Source organism: Arvicola amphibius, chromosome 4 (genome assembly GCF_903992535.2).
Source record: "Arvicola amphibius chromosome 4, mArvAmp1.2, whole genome shotgun sequence".
Taxonomy (NCBI): Eukaryota; Metazoa; Chordata; class Mammalia; order Rodentia; family Cricetidae; genus Arvicola; species Arvicola amphibius.
In genome coordinates this window covers 3,401,737-3,425,581 of record NC_052050.1, presented here as the reverse complement: position 1 = coordinate 3,425,581, position 23,845 = coordinate 3,401,737, and the positions used below count along the sequence as shown (strand labels likewise).

Genomic DNA, 23,845 nt, shown 5'->3' with positions numbered 1-23,845 from the left:
TAGAAGCCTTGCGGGCTGCTCTGCTCCACAAGTCTGTCTGAGGGCAGGCACAGAGGCCAGTCTCTAGAAGGGGGCTGGAACGACTCAGGTGTTTGCCCAGAGGGTCCCCAGCCTCCCCACTATCACCTGCCTATCCTAGGGCTGGGCCCCAAACCCCAGACCTTGAGTGCTCCCCCCACAACACCCCCTGTGCAGGGAACTGCTAAATCAGAAAAAGCCATCCTGGTTTGAAGAAAGAAATCTTTATTAATCTTAATAGTAATACTGTTACTTTGAATGATCACACCGTGGAAGCATACAGAATGGTAAGAAAGGAAGCCTGGGGCTCGGCTGCAGTCCTGGGAGAGGGTCTGGGATGAGGGTTCCGAGCTGCTGTGGGAAAAGGGTCCGAAACAGCAGAAGGCGAGGGGCTCTGTACAGAGGACAGAGCCGGAGGCAGGCGCGGGGCTATGTACAACAGGAATAGAAAAGGAGGGTTCCGTTTCCATAGCTTCGGTGGCTGATGCTGGATAGAAAGTGAGGTGATTTATTTTGAGGTGTCATGAGACAGTGGTGCCGCGTCGGGAGCCATGGTTTCTGTTATATATATATATATTCTTTTTTTGCTGTTAATCCTACTCCACCTATCCCGGCCTTGCCAGGGGCCTCTTGCTACCTGTCCCTTGTGCCACCCACTGGGCCTGCTGCTTTCCTGTGACACCCACTATTCTTGCCCGGGGAGCGAAGGGGCTGCAGCCCCGCTGGCCTTCCCTGTGGCGGGGCCAGCCCAGACCGTCCCCATTCCTTGCCTTCCCCATGGGTCCTGCTCTGACCGTGGCCCTCCAGACCCTAGCACCTTGGCTCCCGGCCTCGAGGTGCAGCCCAGGGCTGGCCCATCTGTCATCGCCCGCTCCCTAGCAGAACTGAGCCCACAGGAGGGAGCAGGAAGGAGGGCTGGGTCCTTCTTCAGGAAGGCTGCCACTACAAACAAACTCAGTGCTCCAGGGCCCACCTGTGCACGCTTACAGCATGAGGACTGGGTCCCTGCTGGCTGGGCCTCCTTCGTTCTCTGTAGCTGGAAGCTTTCTCACATAGGGGAGCGGGAGCATGGGGTGCTCCAGAGTTCTGGAGCCATGTCAGCCCTTTGCATTGGGAGTTGGACCCCAGGGCGGCTGGTTGGACAGCTGATGCACTGGCAGCACATTCAGTGAGGCCAGGCTGGAGACCTGGGATGAGTGACAAGCTGCCCTTGGCCCCTAACTGCCTCCAGCCCCTCCAGGGCTCAGCAGGCAATAGCCCAAGTCAGCTGGCTGCTCCTTCTCAGGGGCCTGCTCCACCCTAGGAACCTCCTGCCTGGGGAGCAGGGTGGGAAAGGAAGACTGGGTAAGATACCGGAGCCCCCCACCCTGCCCCACACCCACGGGTCACATTTCCCCTCCAGGTCTTCCCCAGCGCCTGGCCGCATCCCTACTGCACCGCCAGCCAGGCAAGGCCACTCTCCGGCGCCCCCTGGGGGACGAGCTCCCTCGGTGCGGGCGTACGCCAGACGTGGACTTGGACTTGGACTTGGACTTGGTTGGATGCCTCTTGGTTTGGTTGGAATTTTTTGTTGTTGTTGTTGCTGCTTGGATCTTAACATCTTTTTTTGTTTTGTTTTTTGTTTTGTGATTTTTTTTGTTTTTTTGTTTTTGCCCTTCATGGTCCGAGAAGGAGACGGTGGAAGGTTTCACTACAACAGAAACAGAAAGGGAAGGGCTTGCAGTTTCTGAGGGAGTGGCTGCAGCACATGGGGCCACTGTGCCTGTGGGCTTGGGTCTGACCTGAAGCCACAGTGCCCCTAAACCTTTCCCCCCACAGCTTCTGGAGCCCCACCACAGGCTAGACGTGAAGTAGACTGTCTTGTAGGGATGAGCAGACCAGGTAGGATATGGTAGAGATCATGGAAGGAGAGGGAGCAGGGGTCTGTCTACAACAGGGCTAACAACTTTGGTTGCCTTGTGGTTCTGAACGCCCAGAGTGGAGGGGCCAGCACCGGCTAGTTCTCCAGAGCTCTCGGCCTGACCTCAGGTGCCAATAGACATACTCTCTGGGACTCTGGGCTGTAGAGCTAGGTGGGTCCCCACAGGCCACAGAGGCACAGACATGCTAACGGAGGCTGGAGGAAGGAAGCAGACACATGTCCCTGGCCTGATGACTGGAGCCCTTTCCTCTCCTGGGATGGACCTAGACAATGGGTATGTTGAGTCCCGGGATGGGTGGGTGGGTGGGCTCTGTAGGTCGAGAACAAACACCCGGAGCCATCAGCTTCAGGTGCCTGAGGAGGTGGTCAGGCTCAGGGACAGTCTCCAGGGCCACCAATGCAGGGTGACCCTGGGGCAGGGACATTTCTGTAAGGAATCCCAGAGCTGGGGTGACCACAGCCGTACACACACAGAACAGTGTGCTTGTGGCTCCCTGGACAGGAGGATAATTAGTAAACTTTAATAGAAACATTAACTTCAGCTGAGAGGAAGTCCAGAGGGGGCAGCTAATCCTGACATTCCCGGTAAAAGGTGGATGGAGGCCCCTCCCACCGGGAAGCCCACTGGCCTCTATCAGTCACCAAGCATGGGGGTGGCCAGGCCTGCAGGGGTTGACTGAGGTGACTCTGAGGGAGGTTTGGTGGCACCTCTGGAGGTCCGAGGGCCCGCGTTGCCCTGTGACACACAGGCACGGCCCTGGTAGAGTGACCTGCCGTCCCCCCCGGCCTGGCTCCCGCTGTACGCATACTGTACCTGAAGTGGCTTGTACAACACCAACAACGTCAAGATAGGAAATCAAGGTTCAGACATACAGGAAAACCAGGGTCAGAGACACACACACCGGCATGGGTGGGGTGGGGAGACCAGCTGGCTGGAGGTAAAAATCTACGGACTTTAGGGTCGCAGAGGGGTCAGCGGCGCGTGTCGCTGACCGGGAGGGGCGCACTGTCCTCCTGGTGGCTGTGTCTGGTGTTGGGAGTGGAGGGTTTGGTTTGGAATAAGCAGTGGCATGAATGCTGTGAGGGGGGGGTCTCTTGCTAGTAGGGGGTGAAGCGGCTGTACCCTCCTCGGCAGAGGCTAGCCTGCAACATCAAAGATGAAAAACAGCCAATCAGTACCATCTTTCGGTATCGGGAGGAAAAAAATCAAAAAGAAAAAAAAATTAAGGAAAACTGAAAAAGAAAAAGAAAGAAATAGCTAATCCCACTTTCCTTCCCCCAATAGTATTTCGTTGGGAAGAATGGGTTTCTGGTTACCATGGCAATGGGGGGGGGGCTGGTTCCTAGGTGGTGGTCTTGGGGCTGGGAGGGCTGATTTCCCCCCTTGCAGACTTCTATACTATACTGTCTTTGGGCTCACTTCTTGGGGCTTCAGCTGGGCCCACTGTGCGCTCTGGTGGAGATGCCTCCTCGTGCGTACGGGGCTAGTGAGGATGCTCCGACAGGCCTCCAGAGCCACTGATGTCTGAGGGTCACACCTGCTGGTCACAGTTCCTGACCTGCCTCTGGGTCTCCTAGGGCCTGCTGAGCTCGGCTCTTTGTCTTGCCAGAGAGGTTTCTGTGGAATCTAGTTCTCACCCCCCCCCCCCCCAAGTTTGGCAGGGAATGGGAAGAAAGTAGCAAACACAGGAGGAAAAAGCCAGAAAAAAAAAAAAAAAGCCATAACTAAGAGGGGCCCGTGAGTCCACCACAGCTCTCAGCTAGCTTTGAGGCTGAGCTGAGTGGGTAGCCTGAGCCTTCAGGTTGCAGTCCTGGGTCTGGGTCTCTTCCTGTATGGCTGCGGCACCCTCTTAGCTAGAGCCCTCACAGGCCTGTTCAGGATGTCTGGGGCTTGTAAAAATCAACGAAGACAAAAATCCCCAAGGGAATAATCAAAACCAAGGGAGGTAGAAAAAAATCCATGTTGCCCCTCAGCTTTCTCTCTCTTTACTGCCCCCCAAATGTTTTCATCTTTGATGCTGGATGCCAAGCTAAAAACATACATCAACATCCCTGGGGTGGAGGGCATCTAAGGCACAGGAAGTACGTGTGCACTGGACACAGACTGGGGTACAGAGGGTATGGGCACACACACACACATACACACATACACACGCACACAGACACACCAGCCCACCCACTCTCCCACCCTGCTAGAGTCTTCTCCACTCTGAACACGGTGGATGAGGCTGCTGGAGACCGTATCCCTGGCGCCCCGGGGTAGTCTGGGAAGAGGGTTGCTGTCCTTTAGTTCCTCTGCCAAGTGAGAATGGGAAGGTGAGGGTGGGGGGAGGTTAACCTCAGACACTTCCTGGGGAAGAATGGGTTACATCTGCCCAAACTGCCAGGCCCCTGCAGCCACTGCAGGGAGGAAAGGCCATGGTACTGGGGATGGAGGGACCTTGGCAGGACTGTGGTCACCGGGGCTCGGGAACACTAGGATGCTACCCAGAGGTCAGGTCATCGTGGAGGGTTGGACCTGCCTCTGGGGCAAGTTCCTCCCCAACTCTCCAGAACTAGGCACTGGCTGCAGGTCTCGGCCTTGTCCTGCAGCCTGGTCCCACCCATCCCAGTACAGGATGGATCTCTTCGTCGCTAAGGGCAGTTGTTCTTACCATGGTTCCGATGCTGTAGGTTGCTGTGGGGCCGATGGTGTGGTGGTAGGGATCGGTGGCTGCATAGACTCGGCCATAACTAGAAGAGCAGGGAGGGGGAGGGTGACGGAGAGGGACAGCTGAAGCGGGCGGCGACAGCTGACCAGGCTTCCCAGACCAGCACCCTTCCCCCGATGACCCTCCGTCCCCCATGGACCCTCTCAGCTGCCTGTCCTTGCTTTCTGTTTGGAGGAAAGTTTCTGGAACTTAGTGGTATACCCCCTTCATTAGGTGGCCAATGTGTTCTGCTTGGTGACGCGGGGAGGGGATGGTGTTGTTCGTGTGAGTCCGACTCAAGCAAGAACTAGGGCACAGAGTTTGAGAGAAGAGAGAGATGGGGGATGGGGACCAGGGGCATCACGGCCCAAGAGGTGGCACTCTGTCCCAGATGACCTTCTGCTCACCTAGTTTGTGAGGTGATGGATTCTTAGGGGACAAGACTGGGTCACATTTGGTAAGGCAGGGCAATAGACTGTAAGGAGAGCAAGGATTGGAGGGCCCTGCCCGTTACGGTGGGAGGGCGGTGGCGGTGGCAGGCAGCCTCCAGGCCACAGGGGGCATATGGACAAGCATGCCAGCTTTCTGTAGGCAGATCCACTCTATGGCCCAGACAGGAGCTCTGAAGCTACCGGGCCAAGAGTCCGAAGGAAAAAGCATTAGACTCAGCCTTCAATGAGGACTTGCCCTGAGCAATCACAGCTGGGCAGAGGAGGGCTGGCTGCTCCCAGACACAAACTGGACCAGAGTTGTTTTCAGAGGTCAAATAGGGTTCCCCAGTCACCCTCCTCATAGAGGTCTGTAAGACCCCTGGGTTGAGACCTGGGTGTTATGTCTGCTCCATGAGATAGAATGAGGTAACCGTCAGGGATTCCCTGGTTCATGGCTCTGATCTCAGTCTGAATCCTTCCAGCCCTGCATTCACCAGACACAGGCACGGACAGGTCCTGAGTGGCGGATGGGGCTTCCTGTCTGTCTGTACCCATCCTCCTAAGAGCCCCCCAGCACCCCTGAGTGGCCCCTGGTCTCACCTGTCACTGTAGGCTGCGGCGGCTGCGGCTGCGGGCTGAGCATATCTGTAAGCTGCATAGCCTCCCTGCAGGGGAGGGAGGAAGGAGAGATGGCAGGTGGACTCAGTGGGGCTCACTCAGGTTGTGGCAGAGCCAGAGAAACTGAGGTAGGCACAGAGCCAGCAGAGCCAGGCCCTCGGGAGGGACTGCAGACATTCTCAGGCCTCCTGTGCCTGACTTGCCATTCCCACCTTGGCCTGGCATGGCTTAGGTGGTCCTGGCCTGGGAACCTGGTCTGTGGACTGACAGAGGTCTGAGGACTGCACTGTTCAAGATGAAGCAGGGTTGCCTGTTCATTTGTCCTTCCTTCCTTCCTTCCTTCCTTCCTTCCTTCCTTCCTTCCTTCCTTCCTTCCTTCCTTCCTTCCTCCTTCGCTCCCTCCCTTGCTCCCTCCCTCTCTCCCTCTCCCCATCTTCCTCCCTGTCTTCCTTATCTGTTTTCACAATCATTTGTAATTTCAGCGCACACTATTTTGCACCAATTGTATGCTGCATGCTGGTCCTGGCAAACAGTAAGAGCCCACAGACCCACCAACAGGCCAGCCTGAACACTCAGTTATAAGAAACCCACTGGCAACTCTAGACACAGTCCTGGACACCAGGAAGAATGAAGGGGGCCTGGAAGGGATTGGTTCAGGTATACCTTAGACAAGTGGGTAGTTAACTATGGTAGCTGCCCAGAGGCAAGGCACAGCCAGGTTTATTGTGGGGGATGCTCACTGAGGGTCTCAGCCACAGAACGTGATGAGCACAGTCTCAAAGGGAAAGCGAGGGACACTTTACCCAGAGAGAATGGACACTCGGGGTCTACCTCTGGTATCCTTCAGGACCTCCACACCAGCAAAGGGTGTGGTTGCCACCCTTAGCATGGTTAGGAACAGGAGAGGGCCACTCAGTGCCCTTCATAATCCCCTGCCACATGTGACAGGATGCCTTAGGTTTATAGCACTACTGGGACAGCCATTAGACATGGCCATGGTCTCTGCGCACTGAGGCTCAAGCACTGAGTCTGAGTGAAGCCATGAGGATAGACGGACTTCTCACGGGCACACATGGAACGTTGGGCTTGCACCCTTCCCTCCCCAGGGCTACACTTACATAAATCTCAGCACCATAAAATCCATCCTGATACACGACCCTGGAAGCAAACGGACAAGAGAGTGGTGGGAACGCTGGAGAGGCGGGGTAGGCCGGCTCCGGTGTCTGCTGAGGAGGGAGGGGGCACGGTGCCAGCCCCGCCCACGGGACTGGCATTTTAACAAGCGTTTGCTCCAGTGCCCTGTTTGGTATAACAATAGAGTAACACCCTTGCTGGTCAGCTCCTTTTTCCCAAAACCCAGGGGCCCATCAGCCCTCTCCTGCTAGCCTCCCCTCTCTCCCCCTTCAGCAGTGGAGGGCAGGACCCCATGGAAGGGTCCAGAGGGCTCCCAGAAGGCCCTTGCTGGACCCAAGGGCTGACACATGCTCTTATTAGCATTCAGATGACACATGGTGCTAAATGATCCTCCAGAGGCCAGTGAGCCCTGGAGACATCCCTTGTGGTGGGGATACTGATGGTGCAGGCAGTTCCAGTGCTGGGCTCTGGGGTCCCCACCATTCTGTCCAGCCCCACGGTTCTGGAGGGGCAGCTGAGTCCCCTTAGCTGCTCAAGGCTACCTCCCACGCCCCCTGGCTTTCCTTCAGCTTCCCCCTTTCAGGTACTCACGCTCCATAAGTCGGAATGGGGGGCGGAGGTGGTGCAGCTCGAAATGTATTATACACAGCACGGCCCCGGCCCCGCAGGTGTGCACCCCGGTAGGCGACGGCGGTGCCCGTGGTGGGGTAGGGGAAACTGGTCACTGCAGGAAAGGAATAGGAGAGAGGAGGACAGTGAGGAGAGGCCAAGGCTTGCAGCCTCACTTGCCCTGCCTCAGCCCACCCCACTTGTCCCTGTCCCTGCCTTTACCTGCATAGAATTCAGGCCCATAGACTGCCCCTACTACAGGGTTTAGCTTCCAGCCTAGAACAGAAAGAACATAGTCACTGACTTCCCAAACCTACTGCCACCTCTCCTTATGCCTGGGACCTCCAAAGGCAGTAAACAGCCAAGCCTATGGGGATTAATTAACATTGGGCCTCTGTGAGGGGCAGGACCCTGTCCAGGAATGGGCAGAGGACGTGGGTCATCAACCCGATCCCTCTCCCCACACCACAACCACCTGCTACTGGAAGAATAGCAGGCACCCCCACTTTAGCCCATCACCTGGGTTCTTGGGGTTCCCCTACAGTGTGGCCTCCCCCAGCTTGCTCCTGAGCACACTTGCCCTGGGACATCAGAAGTTTGGGGTACAAGGGAAGGGGAGACACAATTTGAAAACTGTATCTGATTCACTGTTGGGGGTCTTTCTTCCCATCCTGCCTGAAAGTCTCCCTGCTGCTCTGAGGTTCCTGGGGCTCCCTTCCCTGAGTGATGGCTCCCCCACCCTCTGTTCTCTTGTCTCAAGTCCTTCTGTAGAGTTACTGGGAAAGACGGGGAGGAAGGTCATTAGATCCAAGAGAATAGTGACAGGGTCAGCAAAATGGCTCAGTGGGTAAAGGTGCTTGCTGCTAAACCTGGTAACCAGAGTTCAAGTCCCTGGACCTACATGGTGGACATGGTGGAAGGAGAGAACCAAGTCTTGGAAGTTGTTATCTGATTTCTGTAGGTGCTACAACATGCTTGTACACACACACACACACACACTAAAATGTTAAAAAATAATAATGATGATGGGGGCTGGAGCGATGGCTCAGAGGTTAAGAGCAATGCCTGCTCTTCCAAAGGTCCTGAGTTCAATTCCCAGCAACCACATGGTGGCTCACAACCATCTGTAATGGGGTCTGGTGCCCTCTTCTGGCGTGCAGGCATACACACAGACAGAATATTGTATACATAATAAATAAATATTTAAAAAAAAGAAAAAATAATGATGGTTGATAGGTCCTGTGTACTTGGAGTGTGCAAAAAACACTGTTGTTAACTCCTGAGGTTCTCATCATACACGGGGCAGGTGTCACGAGCTCCCCATTTTACACTCAGACACTGATTGGTAATGTGTGTGTGTGTGTGTGTGTGTGTGTGTGTGTGTGTGTGTAAGAGCGGGTTTCAAGCCAGATGAGTTTACTGGCTTCTCCCTGGGACTACAGCTGGACTCTGCACCCCCACCTCTCCCTTCTTCCAGGTGGACAGTCCTCTTTTCCCACTGGGAGGAGCAAAGCCCTGTTCCCCTGTAGTCCCCAGAGGCAGGGGCTGGCTGGATTCCAGTGGGCTATGGGTCAGACGGTAGATGAGGAAGGATTGGCTGATCTCCTTGTCTACTCAGGTCCTGGTGAGGAGGCACAGAGAGGACCTGAGCTACCGGTCAGCTGGTGGTGATGGACCATAGCAGACCACACATGGAAGTCCCTAATCCCAATTCTTACAGCCCCACAGGAGGGTAGGTGGACAAGAGGCACCTGAGTGGAACATGCACTCTACCCGCCTGTGCGAGATTAAGCGTTTTCCACCCTCAGGGCACTAGAATCCCACCTGTGTCTAGACAGGCCAGGATTCTGGAATCTTCCAGACAGCTCAGGTTAACAGGGAAGAAACCTGGGGAAATATACCCCAGGATCTCATCGTGATGAAGCAGAACCCTGGAGCTGCTCTGGGTCCTACCCTCCTTAGGCGTCTTTCCAGGTTCCCCTGGGTCCATTCCGGAAGAGGAGAGTCAGGGGCTGCATTCTGTCTCAGGGACCCCAGGCACTCTGACCTGAGAATGTCTACTTGCCTGCTGGCTCTGAACCCCACAGGTTCATAGAGAGCCCGAGGACCCATCCGGACAACTGTCTGTGTCCACTGTAAGTAGGGCATCTGGTACCACGTGGTGGGCTTGTTTCCTGCAGCAGGGACCTCAACACCCCCAATGATGAACTTCAGAGTGCTCAGCGTTAAAGCTCTCACGAGCCAATGCCTCTCCTGGCCATGCTGCAGTGATCCCATGGGGGGCTGTCTCTCTGAAGTCCTGGGATGCTTGCCTGGCACACAGAGCTGGCACAGCTCTCCCACAGCACGACGAGCAGGGCTTCCTGCCTCTCTCACTTCCTGACACCAGCCAGCATCAGTACCCCGAGGAGCCGGCTGGGGTTGGATTTATTCTGCATAGCATACTCCTCAACTCTCCCGCTCTACCCAGACAGTGGTGGGAATCAAGGGTCTTGAGCAAAGTGTGGGAAGGGGCTCAGCTGTGTCACATCTACTGTGGACCGCCCAAGCCCTGTGGAGCCACAGAAGCCAGCAGGTCCCTTGCCTGCCAGGGCTCGTGTGCAGTGGCTGCAGACAGAGCAGCCACTCAGCGTGGGTGGCTGCTGATCTTGGAGACAGACTTTCTAGTGCATGTCGTGACTCTGCTCCTATAGCCCAATCCAGGGTCCAGAGAGTCATTTGAGGTGCCCATGGCTCACACGGTGGCAGGCGATCACAATGGTTGGACCATTGCGTGCATTTACCCCAAACTGCAGAATCAGGAGATTATGACCGAGACCCTGTGTAGGATCAAGCTCAAGTTCTTGAGCCCTTAGAATGTCCAGATATTAAAGAAGGCTTTATCAATTTAATTGATGAAGATGTGGTGGCTGACTGGGATGCTGTAGGGTCAGTGTGTCTGAGTCGCAACTTCAGGATAAGCCCCCCCCCCCACCAAGGAGGGCTCTTTCCCCATGACGACCACTGCTTAAACCACTGCACCCACAAACCCCACAGCTTGTTCGCCTGAAAAAAGCCTACCCTTTTACCACCTGTGCTAAGCACCAGCCAGCACAAGTTGGCCAGGCTTCACGAGGGACTCGGGCCAATCCAGGACACCTTCAAGTTCTCAGAATTTTGAGAACCAAATCCTTGCAAAAGCAGGAAGAAGTCTCGGATACCCAGTCCTAAGCTGGAACTGGCCAGAGTCCCCATCTGTGCTGGTTAAAGTTTTTTTTCCCTCCCCAATTTGACATAAGCTGGAGTCATCTGGGAAGAGGGAGCCTTAATTTAATAATTAATAATGACCCCATCACATTAGCCTGTAGGCAAGCCGGTGGGGCATTTTCTTGATTAGTGATTGATGGAAGGGCCCAGTACACCGTGAGAAGTGTGCCACCCCAGGCAGGTGTATGAGAAAGCCGGGGTGAGCAAGCAAAAAAGCAGTTTTTCTCCATGATTGCTGCCTCAGTTCCTGCCTCCAGGTTCCCTCAGCAACGGATCGTGATCAGGATGCATAAGGCAAATAAATTCTTCCTGAAGCTACTTTTGGTCCTGGTGTTCATCCTAACTAGGACACCTTCTCACCCAAGCTCTGACCCCTGAACGCTGTCTGACCACGTGCCAGCTCTACCCATGGCTCTGCTGCAGGCAGGCTTTCTGCAACAATGCCCCCCCTCAGCTCTGCATACGGCCCATCGCTGAAGACAAGGGCAGCTAAGATGTGGTCCACCCTACCTCCACGCAGAGGCGGGTCACATTGTGTTGTCTATGAATGAATACCCCAACTCCAGCTACAGATGCTGCTCCCCAGCAATCCTCCAGAGCTAGAAAAGGTTCTGCTACACGGCCAGCTACCCTCAGGGCAGAGCTCTTGCTGGCAATCTCCTAAAAGTCTCGGTGGAGCCAGCTATCAGCGCAGGCAGAATGGAGGAAAGGGTGTGAGCGGCTTAGCAGGTGTGTGTACACACAACCATATTGTTAGCTCACAGTGCAGGCCAGCTGGGAGCTGGAGCGGATGCTGAAGTCCAAGGGACAGGCTGCTTTCATCGTCAGCATCTCACTACTTAACACCTGTGTCCCTAGCCCTGCGTGTTCCTTAGAGATGCTATGTGTCATTCCCCAGCTCTAGATAGTGTAGGGTCTCATGTGGCCCAAGCAGGCCTTTAACTTCTGATCCTTTTGCCTCTACTTTGCAAGTGCTAGGATTACAGACGTGTAGCACCCCCATGGGTTCATGTGTTGCAGAGGGATGCAGCTCAGGGCTCTGTGCATGCCATGCAAATACTCTGCAATGGGGACACATCCCCAGCACCCCCCCCCCCACATTCCCGTCTCTCAGATGAAAAGATTGGGGCCCAGAGATGTCTAGAAGCTTGACTAAAGTCCCTGATCCCTTCTTCCCTGCCCTGTGAATGAGGACAGTGTACTAGACCACAGAGCCTTCTAGACTCTACTCTTCCAGGAAGTTACCACGGTTTGTCTGCCCCCACTGCCTTTCTATACGGCCTCTGGGAGCTGTGGACACTGGACGGTGTGGACACTCAGGAGCTCTGACTGGAGACACCAGCTATGTGGGTGGGGAGGGTGACGACCACTCCTCTCTGACAGGACAGAAGCGGGAAAGCTGGGACACCAGTGGGGGTGGTGGTTTAGAGCCGGGAAGGCTGGCCTTTGGCTGCCTCAGCTTCCCCAGGCGTCTGCTTCCAGTCCCTGAAGCATGTTGGGTTCTCACCGTTAGCATATGGGTTTCCAGGCTTCTTATTGGTCATGACCCGGGCTGTGGCATTATTAACCTGTCCAGAGATAGAGAGAGTGAATGAATGTGTCAGCTTCATTGCAGGCCCGCAGCCACCCTGGTTTTACCCTTGGGGTGTGGCCTCTGGGGAGGAAGGCCATTGAGGCGCCTAAGCTGCTATCTAGCTGGGTCCAGGACCCTTGACCCACAATGGTGATTCATGAAGCAGTTCCAGTAAACAGAGCCCAACACTTCTGGTAATGGGGGCCCTTGGAGATGGTCCTAGGCCTACCAGTGGCCCAGGCTCTACACTATTCTCTTCCAGGCAGCTGCCAAGGCCCTCCTAGGTGTGGGTGCAGGATGGCTACTCCTACCACCATGGGCAAGCAACTCTTTTCCTGGGATCAGGGTCTTTGACCTCTCTCTGCAGCATGGAACTTTTTGATGGGGGGGGGTGCAAGGTGGGTCAGGGAAGCATTAGAAAGACAGAACCCAGGGGTCGGGTCTTGTTTTCCAGACATGTAAGGCCTAGCCAGACTGTCTGGGGGAGGGGCCATGACACAGAGAACAGAGGTGGCCCAAATAGAAGTAAGGGAGGCAGAAACGAATCAGGCAGTGCCCGAGGAAGAGATTTGGGTCACACGCATCCTCTGAGCTTCTGTGCATGAGCCTAGAGGCCTGGGCAGAGGTCTCAGAGGCACTGGGCACTGGGATGGGTCAGGCGTGTCAGAATTCCTTCAGCGTCTACAGTTCTAGGCCCCTCTTTAATCATTGTCCCTTTTGCTTCAGGCCTGCTGGGGGAGCCCAGCTCTGGACCCTGAAGCCACATTGAAAAGGCAACAAGGAGGAAAGGGGCAGAAATGGGGTGTCTGTTCACTGCTAGCCTTTGGCCAGCTGCTGCCACTTCTGCCTCTACTCAATGAGGGTGGCAGCTGAGGCTGCCCGACGGATGGACCCTCTTTGTCAGGGACAGGCAGGGCTGCTCATAGCCCTTGAGACCCCTTGGCCTCATGTTTTCTGGAGCCTCCTGTGTGTGGATGGGGATAGGGCTCTTCCAGGAGGAAAAACAGAAGGAAGTCAGGAGGTGGAGACCTCAGAGGGAGCCTCAAGCCTCCAGTGGCCAGACTGACCGGTGCTAGGCTCAGCCGTAAAGCTGATGATTGGGAGGTCAGGCTCAGGGCAGCTCCTCTCCCAGCCAGAGGCCCCTGTTGGGCTCTTTGTAGGACGGGCAGCAGCCACCAGGCTGGTGGGGGGCCCAGGGGTGGGGCATGCTGCCCGGGACCTCCCTGCCCTGCCCTGCTGCCCCCGCACACTTATCTGAGCACCTCAATTTTCCGTCCCTCTACGATCGTCCCATTCAGCTTCTCCCGGGCTCGGTCAGCATCTGAGCTAGTTTCAAAAGTTACAAACCCAAAACCCTGTGAGCAGAGGAGGGACAGACAGGAGAAGACAGGATGAGAAAAGGGAGGGAGAGGAGGGGGGAAGGGGAGAGGGAGGGAGAGAGAGGGGGCAAGTCAGGTGAGTGAAGGAGAGCCCCCAGTGTCGGAAGTCTGTCTTGGTGCCAGCGCTAGGAGATCGCCCCAGGCAAGGGCAGGGCCTGAGCCCAGCCTGAGCCCACCATGTCTGACATCTCCCGGGACAGGCCAAAGAGACGCTAACCTGGCCAGGGGCCATGCCTGTCACTGTAACCCCACCTCGGGGTGAGGGGCTGAGTCTGGGCTCCATGGGGAACAGCACCCCACTTTTGCTCTGGGAGCCCAGGGTGTGTGTCCAGGGTCTTCCTGGAGAGAGGAGCAGAGCTTTTCTTTGCTGGGTGCCCTCCCGATCTACAGACTCTTCAGCCTCTCCCACAAGCCTCCAGGGTTGTGAGTGGTTGGGTGGGCTTGGGGACCCAAGCCCAGGGCTGGGGGGCAGTGGGGTTCTGGGGTGCAAGCAGGAGGTCCTGGCAGCCCGAAAGAGGAGAAGCAGCCTGGCAGCAACAACAGACAGCTGGGGGCGGGGGCAGAAGAGCAGGGAGTACAAGCACCCGTGTGGCTCAGGGGTCCTCGGGCGGGCGGGCGGGCGGGCGGGCGAGCGAGCGAGCGGGCGCGAAGCTCTCCAGGAAGGAAACGCACATTTCACACGTTAGCCTGGCGGGACCTACAGCCGGCGCGCTGTAATGGTGGCGGCCTCTGTGCGGCACCCACCTTGGAGCCCCGCTCGTTAAAAATGATCTCCACGTCTAAAATTTTCCCGAATTGCTGCAGAGACAGAGAGAGGAGGGGTGGAAGACAGGAGAAAGGGGTTATGACAGCAGCAGCCTTAACCATTCCACTCCCAAGGTGCTCTGGGAAAGAGGACCCCAGGGACGCCCCTCCCCTTCTTTCTCTGGAGCATGCGTCATAGCACCAGGGTCCCCTTGGGCGGTGGCCACAGCAGGGATGGAATGCCCAAGGTATTAGTGCCATCCTTAATCCGCTGAGAGGCCTTTGCCTGAATGGGCTTGTGGAGGAGGGGAGGGTCATGTGTTGGGGCCAGAAAATGGCAGTGGAGTTGATAGATCAGGACCCTTGGTTGAGATAAGGAAGCTTCAGGCCCCACCTAGGTGGGGAAGAGGGTGGGAGCTGGCAAGGGGAAGATGTTAGCGTGAAGGACCAGGGACCAGGGATAGGACTGGATGGGGGGCGGGGGCTCAGATCCTTATACCGGTGACTCCTGGGATTCGGTACTGTTTGCCCTAGGGCTGTGGAAAAGGCTTGTGTGTTAGGACCCAGGCCTCCTGCTGGTACAGGATTGCCCTGCCCAGCAGGATACATTGCTCTGGCTCCCGCTGATCCCTTCCAGCCCCGCAGCGGGCCTGGAGTCTAGACTGTCAGCCTTGTCTGCCTCAGTGGTGTAGGAGACCATGAACCTGAGACCCACATCTCCACAGCACCAGCGAGGACAGCAACTGATGGGGACTACTCTCACCTACCACATTCCTTACATGGGGCCAGGGGACAAGCTATAGGGCCCTGTCTGCAGGCTCTGAGAGGAGGGGAACCCTTTACCTCATTCTCTATGAGCCCAGAAACGTGACATTTGTCTGTCAGCACCCCTGTGAGTAGGTGCAGGGTGAGGGCCCCGGTCAGAGATTGTTTATAGTGACACCTGCTTAACGTCAGGGTCCCCCAAAACCTCAGATCAAGAGGGCTTGTTAACATCATCATCCAGTGTTCTGAATCACGCCCGCCGCACCCACCGATCCAGCGAGACCCACCTCAAGATTGGGAGTGCAATTCTAGGGTCACACTAGGGCCTCTCAGATGTACTCTGAGCTGCCCTGCATATCCCAGGCTGAGCAGGGGTTGAGTCTCAGGGCCCGACTTGCTAGTTGTGTGGTAGAAAGGGAGCAAGTGCTGGACAGAGAGAGGGGAGTTGAGGCAAGGGCAGAGACAGAGAGAAGGAACAGAGAGGCACGCTACATGGTCCTTTGCAGCCAGAGCAGGCCCAGAAGTTCAGGAAACTGTCTCATTTCCCAGCCTTCCGCTTCATGGTGGCCACACCACCCACAGACACCATCACTAGGCTTGGAGTCCAGATCTAAGGCAAGCCTCCGGGTCAGCCTGGCATGGGGTTGCAAGGGTACTGCCCTCTCTGGAACCCAGCAGGGCACAATCTACAACCACACCCATAGGACCTGGAAAAGGCACTGCTGCCTGCTTGACTCCAGTCAGTTGTATCTGCAAGCTGCCCCTCCTTTGGGGAGTCAGGACACAGCCTGGAAAAGGGGAACCATGTCAGCCCCAGACACACAGGAGAGGCTGCAGCTGTGTAAGGCCAGGGGGCCAGGATCTACCTCCAGGCACCTTCTTCTGGGGAGCAGAATCTGCCTTTAGGCAGGCTGCCGGGGCCCAGGGGACTCTATGGCCTTGGGAAACAGGTGACATGGGAGGAGTGAGAACCAGTCTATCATATGCTTAAGCCCTCACCAAATCTCTACCCAAGCTTGGGTACCCACCCCCCAGGGGAGAGCTGGCTGGACTCGGATGAGAGGAATTCAAGGACTCTATCTCCTGGCACAGACTCTCTGCAGTGATGGGGTGGGGACAGAGAAGCAGGGGTGCGCACACTCACCCCGAACATTTGCCGCAGGTCAGGGTCCCTGAACCGGAAGGGGATGTTGGAGACATGTAGTCGTTTGGGCTGCTGCTTCTCCGTAGGGTCAGAAGGGTGGAGCTGCTGGCTGTCCGTCTGGGCTGCCTCATCTGCCTGCTGCGGGAGAGAAGGCGAGGTTGTAAGGTGACCCTGGAGACTGCATGGGCCCACCCATCTGTCTCTCTCTCTATCCCAACCTTTCCTACCCCTAGGCCAGCGATCCTCAAGAGAACTACAGTAGGCAATTCCCAAGGTTCAGATGGCAACCCGAGGCCTGGCCTTTACTGTCCTTGTGAGCCTGTGAGACCATATCTCTCCTGCCAGAGCAGGCTCAGGCTCCTTGGCCAGGTCTTCTATGAGCTCCCTCAGCACGGCCCTCTCTACTGAGTTCAACCCTCAGTGGTCTCTGAGCCCAACACTTCTGTTGCTCTCAAAGAGGTTCTGGGAGTGGGGGCCCTTCTGGTGTCAGATTGGATTGGTTTTAGGAGCAGCTTCCAGGGTAAAGATATCTGCCAGGCGTCCTATGCCACACCGTGACTCCCAAGGCTCCTCTGACCCAGCCATGTTGCTTCACCCCCCCCCCCCCGGGGGCTGCTCTAGTTGTTAGGGTCAGTCGTGCATAGTCTGTCCTCATTCAGACTAAACACTGCCTGGCAGGGAACTTGAAAGGACTCAGGTTTCAAGCCCACCACACTATAGCTCATGCAGGAGGGCTGGGAGCCCAGGGGCAGCATGCCTGAGGCCCAGCCTGTGCAGAAATCTTCAGTGAGGCTGGCCTTCAGCCTGACGCACCCTCAGCTTCCTCTGCAGCAGGGAAGACAGACTGGCCAGCGCTTCCTCAGCACTGGCTGGTGAGTGGGTGTCTGGACAAAGACGGAGGAGCTCATCTCCTGGAATGCCAGGCCTGAGGGCTCATGTCACAGCCAGGTCACACGCTCGTCAGTCTACCTAGTCAGTTAGTTCCACCCATCCTCAAAGTCTTAGTGTGCAGGACAGGAGCTCTGAGGTAGCACACACAGGGGGCGGGTGCCTCAGTTCCCACCCTGGGCTTCTTTTTTGCTCTTGCCCAGTGGGCCTGAGCTCAAGTATGAGGCAACACTAGGCTAAGAACACACCTTCTAATGGCCTTCTTCCAATCCCGTGCCCTCTGGCCCCTATGGTTTTGAGGGATGGCCTCCCAGATATATTCATTGAACTCTGAGTCTTTCTGGGGCATAGGTGGAGATACGGAATGGTACAGAGGTAAGCGTTGGTCGCTGTGGTTCCCATTGTGGCTTAAGGAGCAGAGGCAGCTGCTGGGCGGTTGATGGGAGAGACACAGTGTTCCTTTCCCACGGGCTTCCAGGAAGTGCTGGTATTCTCAGGCTGTTTCAGGGTAGGCTCTACTCTAGGGATGCTGAGGGTATGGGTCTCCTGGAAGCAAGATAGTCAGGAAGGCTGTGCCCAAGGCTACTGTGCCCGGGTCTGTGCCGTAGCTGAAAAAGATGGAGCCCAAATGGGCAGTGTCCTCCAGACACGCCATATCTCAATGGTAAGGGGTGGGCCTCTGGGCTCCAGTGTGAGCGGCTCCCTGGCCTTCCAGTCCTCTTTATGAGGAGGCAGACCATTTCCTCATGGTCCTGTGTCTAGTCAAGAGGCTCTAAGTAGGCTCCAGGGAGCCAGTGCCCTAGATGACCGGAGCTGAAGGCCCAGGTGACGGCTCCCCGAGGCCAGGTAGCAGCTGGGGTGGCACTGGAAGGCCTGTGGGGCTGCAGAGTTCACATCCAAATGTCCTGCAGATGCACCTCTGCCTTGGAACACTGGGAGGTCAGGACATGGCACAGCTATGGGCGTGGGAGTCCCCCTTCCCTCTCTCCTACTCATGTGGACAGCCCCATGTATCGCTCAGCAAACCAGTAGCCTGTGTCTGAACTATTAATGTGTAAATGTGTGTCTTCTGAGCCCCATGTCAGAGCTGTAGGCATGGCACTCCCCATCCCAGCCCCAGTACCTCTGAGAGGCAGCGGGTGGTCAGAAGGCCTTGGCAAGCTGGAAAGCTATTGTTTGGGGCTTGCTAACTACCCAGAAGCCTGATGAAGGGATGGGTTTTGGCGGAAGACACAGGTAGTGGGAACAGCCACAGTGGGCAGGAGGGTGCATGTCTGGTCTGTTAGGCACCAGATCCACCTCTGTGGGGGAACACAGGGCAGTAGGCTGTCTCTCCAGGAGCTGAGGGACTCTCCAGGGGTGCGCTGTGATCTTTTGAGGTATGAACTCCACACTCTGTTCATGGCAGGTGCGGTTCTCCTTTTCCCCGCGGAAGCCACGAAGCAGGCAGCTGCAGGTGTCCCTACTAATTAAGTCATCATCTTGGGTTGGAGGAATCCAGCCTTGTTAGGGCGTCTGCAATGCTGGCTTCTGACCAGCAGAGGGCAGCAATGAACGCCACCAGGTGGCCACTATAGCTCAGGAATCCCTGCCTAAGCAAGCTGGCCAGAGAGGGGGGTACCACAAGACTGCACTACTGAAGCTGGGGTGTCCGGGCTTCTTTGTTTTTCCCATCCTACTCAGCAGTGTACAGAGGCAAGTACATGGGCTCGGCGCCTATAAAATTGTTAGGTGCGTTGAGAAACCTGTTATTGTGATTGCAAGGAGCAAGGCCTTCCTACCATTTACCACGGTGGTGAGGGTAGCCTGGCTGACCCTTCCTTCTGAGTAATGAGTCTGCCTGTCCTCCCTCCCTCCCTCCTCCTCCTTCCCTCCCATCCAGCCTTTGCTTGCAGTCTTCAGATGCAGAGAAGAAGCAGCCACCACAGGCCCCGACCTCTCCCAGGATGCTGGTGGCTTTGCTTTCGTGATTTTCCCGTACTGTATCATGGTCCGGTCATCACAGACCCTCTGCTTTCCTTTCTCTACCCATTCAAGGCTGGGTGCCAGCTCCTGGGGCTGAGGCAAAGTCAAGAAGGCTGACTCCCGTCGCTTGGGTCTGTCAGCCTGTGCACAGAGCAGTGAGAAGCCACCTGGGAAGGATGAGTGGAGGGGACTACGAGGACCTTGGGCAACCGAAGGACCTGGCCACCCCATCACTGGTCCGGAGCCAAGCTTGGCTGATGTGGCATAAACTAAACTAGCTGTTGGAATTCCACTCCGTAGCCGCTCTCCGTCCCTCCTGTTCCCTCGGAGGATCCGAATGATGACCCAGCCACTCCAGTGGACAGTCAATGGGCTCTGGAGGAGGGGTTCTCCGCATGTGGCCAGGAGGACTCTTTCCTGAGTGCTCTTCAGAACCCCAGACTCTGTGCTTGGGCTTGGATGTTGAGTGACACACCACGCCTCTGCTGGCCGGCTGCACATCTGCATGCAGCATCAGCAGCTGACTAACCGCAGTGACTGGTCCCCAGTTAGGCTGCTGAGCTGTGCCACTGGGCCTGGTTCAGGGGTTCGTACCTCTCAACCTTCTTTCCTTCCTCTTCATCCCATGTGCCCACTTTGCTCTGCCGTTGGGCAGCCTAGGAGCCAGGGACCCAAGGCTTCACCTCCTGATGGAAGAAGCCCCATTATGCCCCCACAGCCAGCAACACCTACTGCTGGCCCTATTCTGGTATTTTCCAGGTGTCCACCAGTCTTTCCAAGAGCTTCCGTTGAGTGTAAGGACTGGGTGTGAGCCCTCCCAGCCCTGGCACTCACGTGACCTCGAGTGAATGAATGAGGGCTTGAGGAGGGGTTTCCTCTTCCTGTGAGCTGAACCTTTTGTATGCTGTAGAGCTCACCGGAACACAGAACACATTGTGTTGCCTTCAGCAGGTGGCCCTGGATGGTAAGAGATGTGGGACTCTGATCCACCTATAGGAGCTTCGGGCTCTCTAGCCTTCTTGTCGGGATCACAGGTGGAGATGGCTCTATCAGAAGGGATCTCCAGATGATGGGACCCACATAGAGGTCTCCTGTGTGGCAACGAGCAGCTGTCTCAGGAATGAACATGGGTAAATGTCACTGGGGTTAAAGAGAAAACTGTTGAAATGGGCCTAAAGATTTCTGAGGACTCTGGTGGCCAAGGCTGTTAAGAATAACGGATAGCTGATGGGCTGGGTCCCTCAGGGTCAGCTATCCCTTTGCTACTCAGGGTCTTTGAGCATCTTGTCTGGGCAGTGGGTTGTCAGGAAGAGTCCTGAGCTGGCAGGAACAGGAGTCCCCAATTCTGAGCTGGGAATGCTCCTAAGCCTGCTGGATATATCATGTTCAGGCCACACAGCTGTACCAGCTGCTGGACCACCTGCTCCCTCCTGGTTCACCTTTAGCGTGGGGCAGGATCAGTCTTTAAGAGCTGATTTAGTGGTCACTAAGTGAGGCGAGAATGTGGACCAATGCTCCTCATCAGCAGAAGGAAATCTCTTGGGGAGGGGAGAGGAGCCCCTTTGGTGTGTGTTGGTGTGTTTGTGTCCATGAGGTGCATAGGATGATGGTATATATGCACATCCTGAGAGCTGGGGTAGGGGAGGTACTAGGGCACTTGGTGCTCATGTTCTGGGAACTCAAGGGAGGTCCTGAGCCAGGTGGGAGAAGCATCTAGACTCAAGCTCTGAGGGGCAACTTGCCTGCCATCCTGAGAACCCTCGACCCCAGTTTTGGGCTGCTGAGAGAAAGGCTGGAGTGGGTGGACAGAGTTTTCCGAATGTCCACGTGATAGGTTGGTGACACCGGACCTAGCCAGCAGATGCTGGCTTCGCCACTGGTCAGGCAGCTCCTCTGAGGGAGGGGGTGAGCAGCTTCTGGATTCTTAGAACAAAGCACACCTGTCCTCCACGTTCCCTCATAAGGTGGGCAGGTGCTCCTCGGTCAGAAAGCAAGGCCCCCAGGCACATGTGGTTCTTTTTGGAGAGAGGGGCCTCCCTCAGTGTCCTCAACGTCCTCTTGCTAGTCTAGCACCTTCTACCTTCCCAGGTCAGATCGACCTCATGGTGAGACAGACATATTTAGAGGATCTGATACCTGACCCTGACACCCTTATAAGACCTGAACGCTGAGACCGAATTCAGGATGGTCCAGAGGGCATGTTCCACGGAGCTCTGATATTCTCTGGTACAGGCACGTCCCTTGCGTGCCAAGCCTCAAAACTCAGCTTGCTCCCGGTGCTCCCTGGCAGCCAGTCCTTGCCCCAGCTCCCAGCGTCCTGACATCTCTGCCTTTGACTAGAGGAACCCAAAGGACAGGGCTGGTCACACCCTCTCTGCACCGCAGAACTGCCTCTAAGCCTGGCACTCGGCCTGTGTTATGCAGGGCAGAGAAGTTGACTCAGATCCTGGTAGTTGTGTCTGTCTGGTAGCCACAAGGTGTCCAGAGGCCTCAATGCTGGTTTCTGCTGTTGCATTATGAAGTTATCTGTGCCCTCCTTATGTCATGCGCGACAATGACCTGCTTCTGACCAGCTGAAGGCTCACGAGAGGACCCTCCTCCATTTATTTATAAGTGGTTTGGTCAGAGGGGATTGTCTGCTAAAGTCTAGCAGAGAAGACCTGGACCACATGGCTGTGTTCATCCATGGTGAGCCGCTTTAACTTTGGGGTGACCTGTCTATCCTGAGCATGAGGGGGGATATGTGTGGTCTTGACAACTTGGAGCCACACCTCCAACTTTGTAACCCAGGGGTTTGGCTTTTTCAGTCTGTGGCCCACAGCTGGAAGAATCCTGGTGGCTAGGGAGGGGGGATCAGATGCACCGGAATGGGGCTTCTGCCAGATTCAGAGCAGACTCAGGCAGGTAGTGCTGGCGTAGGAAGGGAGACCATTGGCTGGGCATGGAATAAGGTCAGGGGTAGCCCAGCTACAATGGGCAGACTCTCCGCAGAGGGTTGGGAGTGGCGGGGGGTGTGGTGGAGGAGGCCTCTGTTCATGCACAGAGGTCAATATTTGGGTCTGTACCACATCTGTGGAGGCAGGCTGGATGTGGGGGTAAGGTTAAGGGAGCACAGCTGGAGGACCCCTGGGGAGACGCCAGGGTGGTGCCACTCTGCCTGGGGAGAGCAGAGCGAGCTGGCCTCCTGCCCAGGCCCTGCCAGCCAGCAGTCAGCTGCTGGGATGGAGCCAGCAGGGATGGGTGGATAAACCCAAAGCCCCAGAACAAGGAGGGGAAGGCCCACGGCGAACGTAACGGGAAGAGCCAGAGAGGCCTGAGCAGCTGTAGCAGCGGCCACGGCCTGGGAGGGGGCTCCAGGACAGAGCCTGGGTGGGGGCTGTGGGACACAGCGCCCACCCAGGCGGCTCTATTTTCCCACTCCTTTCTCCATGAGGAAATCTGAGAAGTGCCGCGCTCAGCACTTTCGCCTCCGAGCTGCATTACAACCACGTAATTGAAGCTATCTGATTGGAGGGCAGCCAAGCAGGTAGATTACAAGTGATTAGAAAAGACAGGGGGGCCTGCAACCGGAGACAGCTCCGCAGCCGCCCACCGTTCACTGCCCACCCTGACTTTCTCCAGAGACCCTAGGCAGCCCAAGCCTCTGGCTCTAACTTCCCCTTAAGAGGACATCTGTAGCCTCCGTCACCCTCCCCACCTCCCAGATGAGGTGAGAGTTTGCCTGAAGCCCGAGACAGCTTGGGGTGAGTGAGGTCACCACCCCATTCTATGGCCCCTTAGTGGCACTTGCTCACTGCAGGGAACCCTGGTGTTAAATATGGAGTACCTGAAGTCTGGGACTGGAAGCAGGTTCTCTGGGGTGAGGATCTCTGGGGCAGATGCCCAACATCAAAGTCTGGCCCTCCTTATGTATCTAGAGGTCCTTTCTAGAAAGTTCTGCCTAGCCAGCATGTACTGGGGACACTCTGCCCCCACAGTCCTGGGCTGACCATTGTGGGAAGGGTCTCTTACCGGCACTGTCTGGGTCCCAGCAATGGGCTGTGTACTGGCCTCGGTGCCCGGCTGCTCAGGGTGCGTCTGTGCTGGTGTGTAGAGGGTCATGCCGTGCTCTGGGGGGACTGGGGTCTGGCCGGAGTAGTCCTGTGTGGGGTGTGGTGGAGGCGGGGCGTATTCAGCTGGGATTCCATTCTGAGGCGGAGGGGGGTACTGGGCAGGGGGGTAGGGCTGGGCCATCGCTTCAGGCGGAGCCGTGGCGTCCTGATTGCCCTGTAGGTAGAGAAGAGCAAAGCTGTGGTTAGGAACTTTGGAAGCCATGATGTTGACTTTCAATTCAGGCTCTGTGATTTCCACAATGCTACTTCCCATGCCGTCTCCCAGGTCCTCAGGACGGGGCTCCCCTAGCAGAGCTGCGGGAGGTGTCAGGATAGAGGTACCGGCAGAAGGCACTCCTGGCTTATACTTGTTGGATGTGACCACGCAGCTTCAGAATTCTGTTCTGTCACCTAGATTTCAAAGCCAATCGTCTTCTATCAAGACCATTGCAGACTCACGTGTCGCTACAGGAGTCACCATGGATTGATCTTCACGCCCTCCACCTGGCATCCCCTAATAATAGTGGCCACTGAAAACCATCATTCCCTGGATACGGGTATTCAAGCAGCACCCCATTCTCTTGCTACCAAGCCTCTTCCCTCTTTGGTTTCCCACTAGAAGGGGTGGC

General features: G+C 56.2%; 1 protein-coding gene across 4 annotated transcripts; it reads right to left on the bottom strand.

Annotated features, from left to right (window-relative positions):
- Window positions 1–3,037: 3,037 nt before the first annotated feature.
- On the bottom strand, window positions 3,038–23,358 carry Rbfox3 (RNA binding fox-1 homolog 3). 4 transcript variants are annotated; one of them, XM_038326730.1, is made up of 11 exons: window positions 23,137–23,358; window positions 16,273–16,410; window positions 14,364–14,417; window positions 13,503–13,595; window positions 12,175–12,235; window positions 7,644–7,697; window positions 7,404–7,536; window positions 6,797–6,977; window positions 5,661–5,725; window positions 4,594–4,672; window positions 3,038–3,082 (listed from the first exon to the last, which is right to left on the bottom strand). In XM_038326730.1, exons 1-11 carry the CDS (start codon window positions 23,356–23,358, stop codon window positions 3,038–3,040), a joined length of 1,125 nt encoding a protein of 374 aa, XP_038182658.1. The 4 variants fall into 4 exon arrangements, with proteins under 4 accessions (XP_038182658.1, XP_038182660.1, XP_038182659.1 ...); XM_038326732.1 differs by having other exon boundaries at window positions 6,797–6,836; XM_038326731.1 differs by having other exon boundaries at window positions 16,273–16,407.
- Window positions 23,359–23,845: the final 487 nt, after the last annotated feature.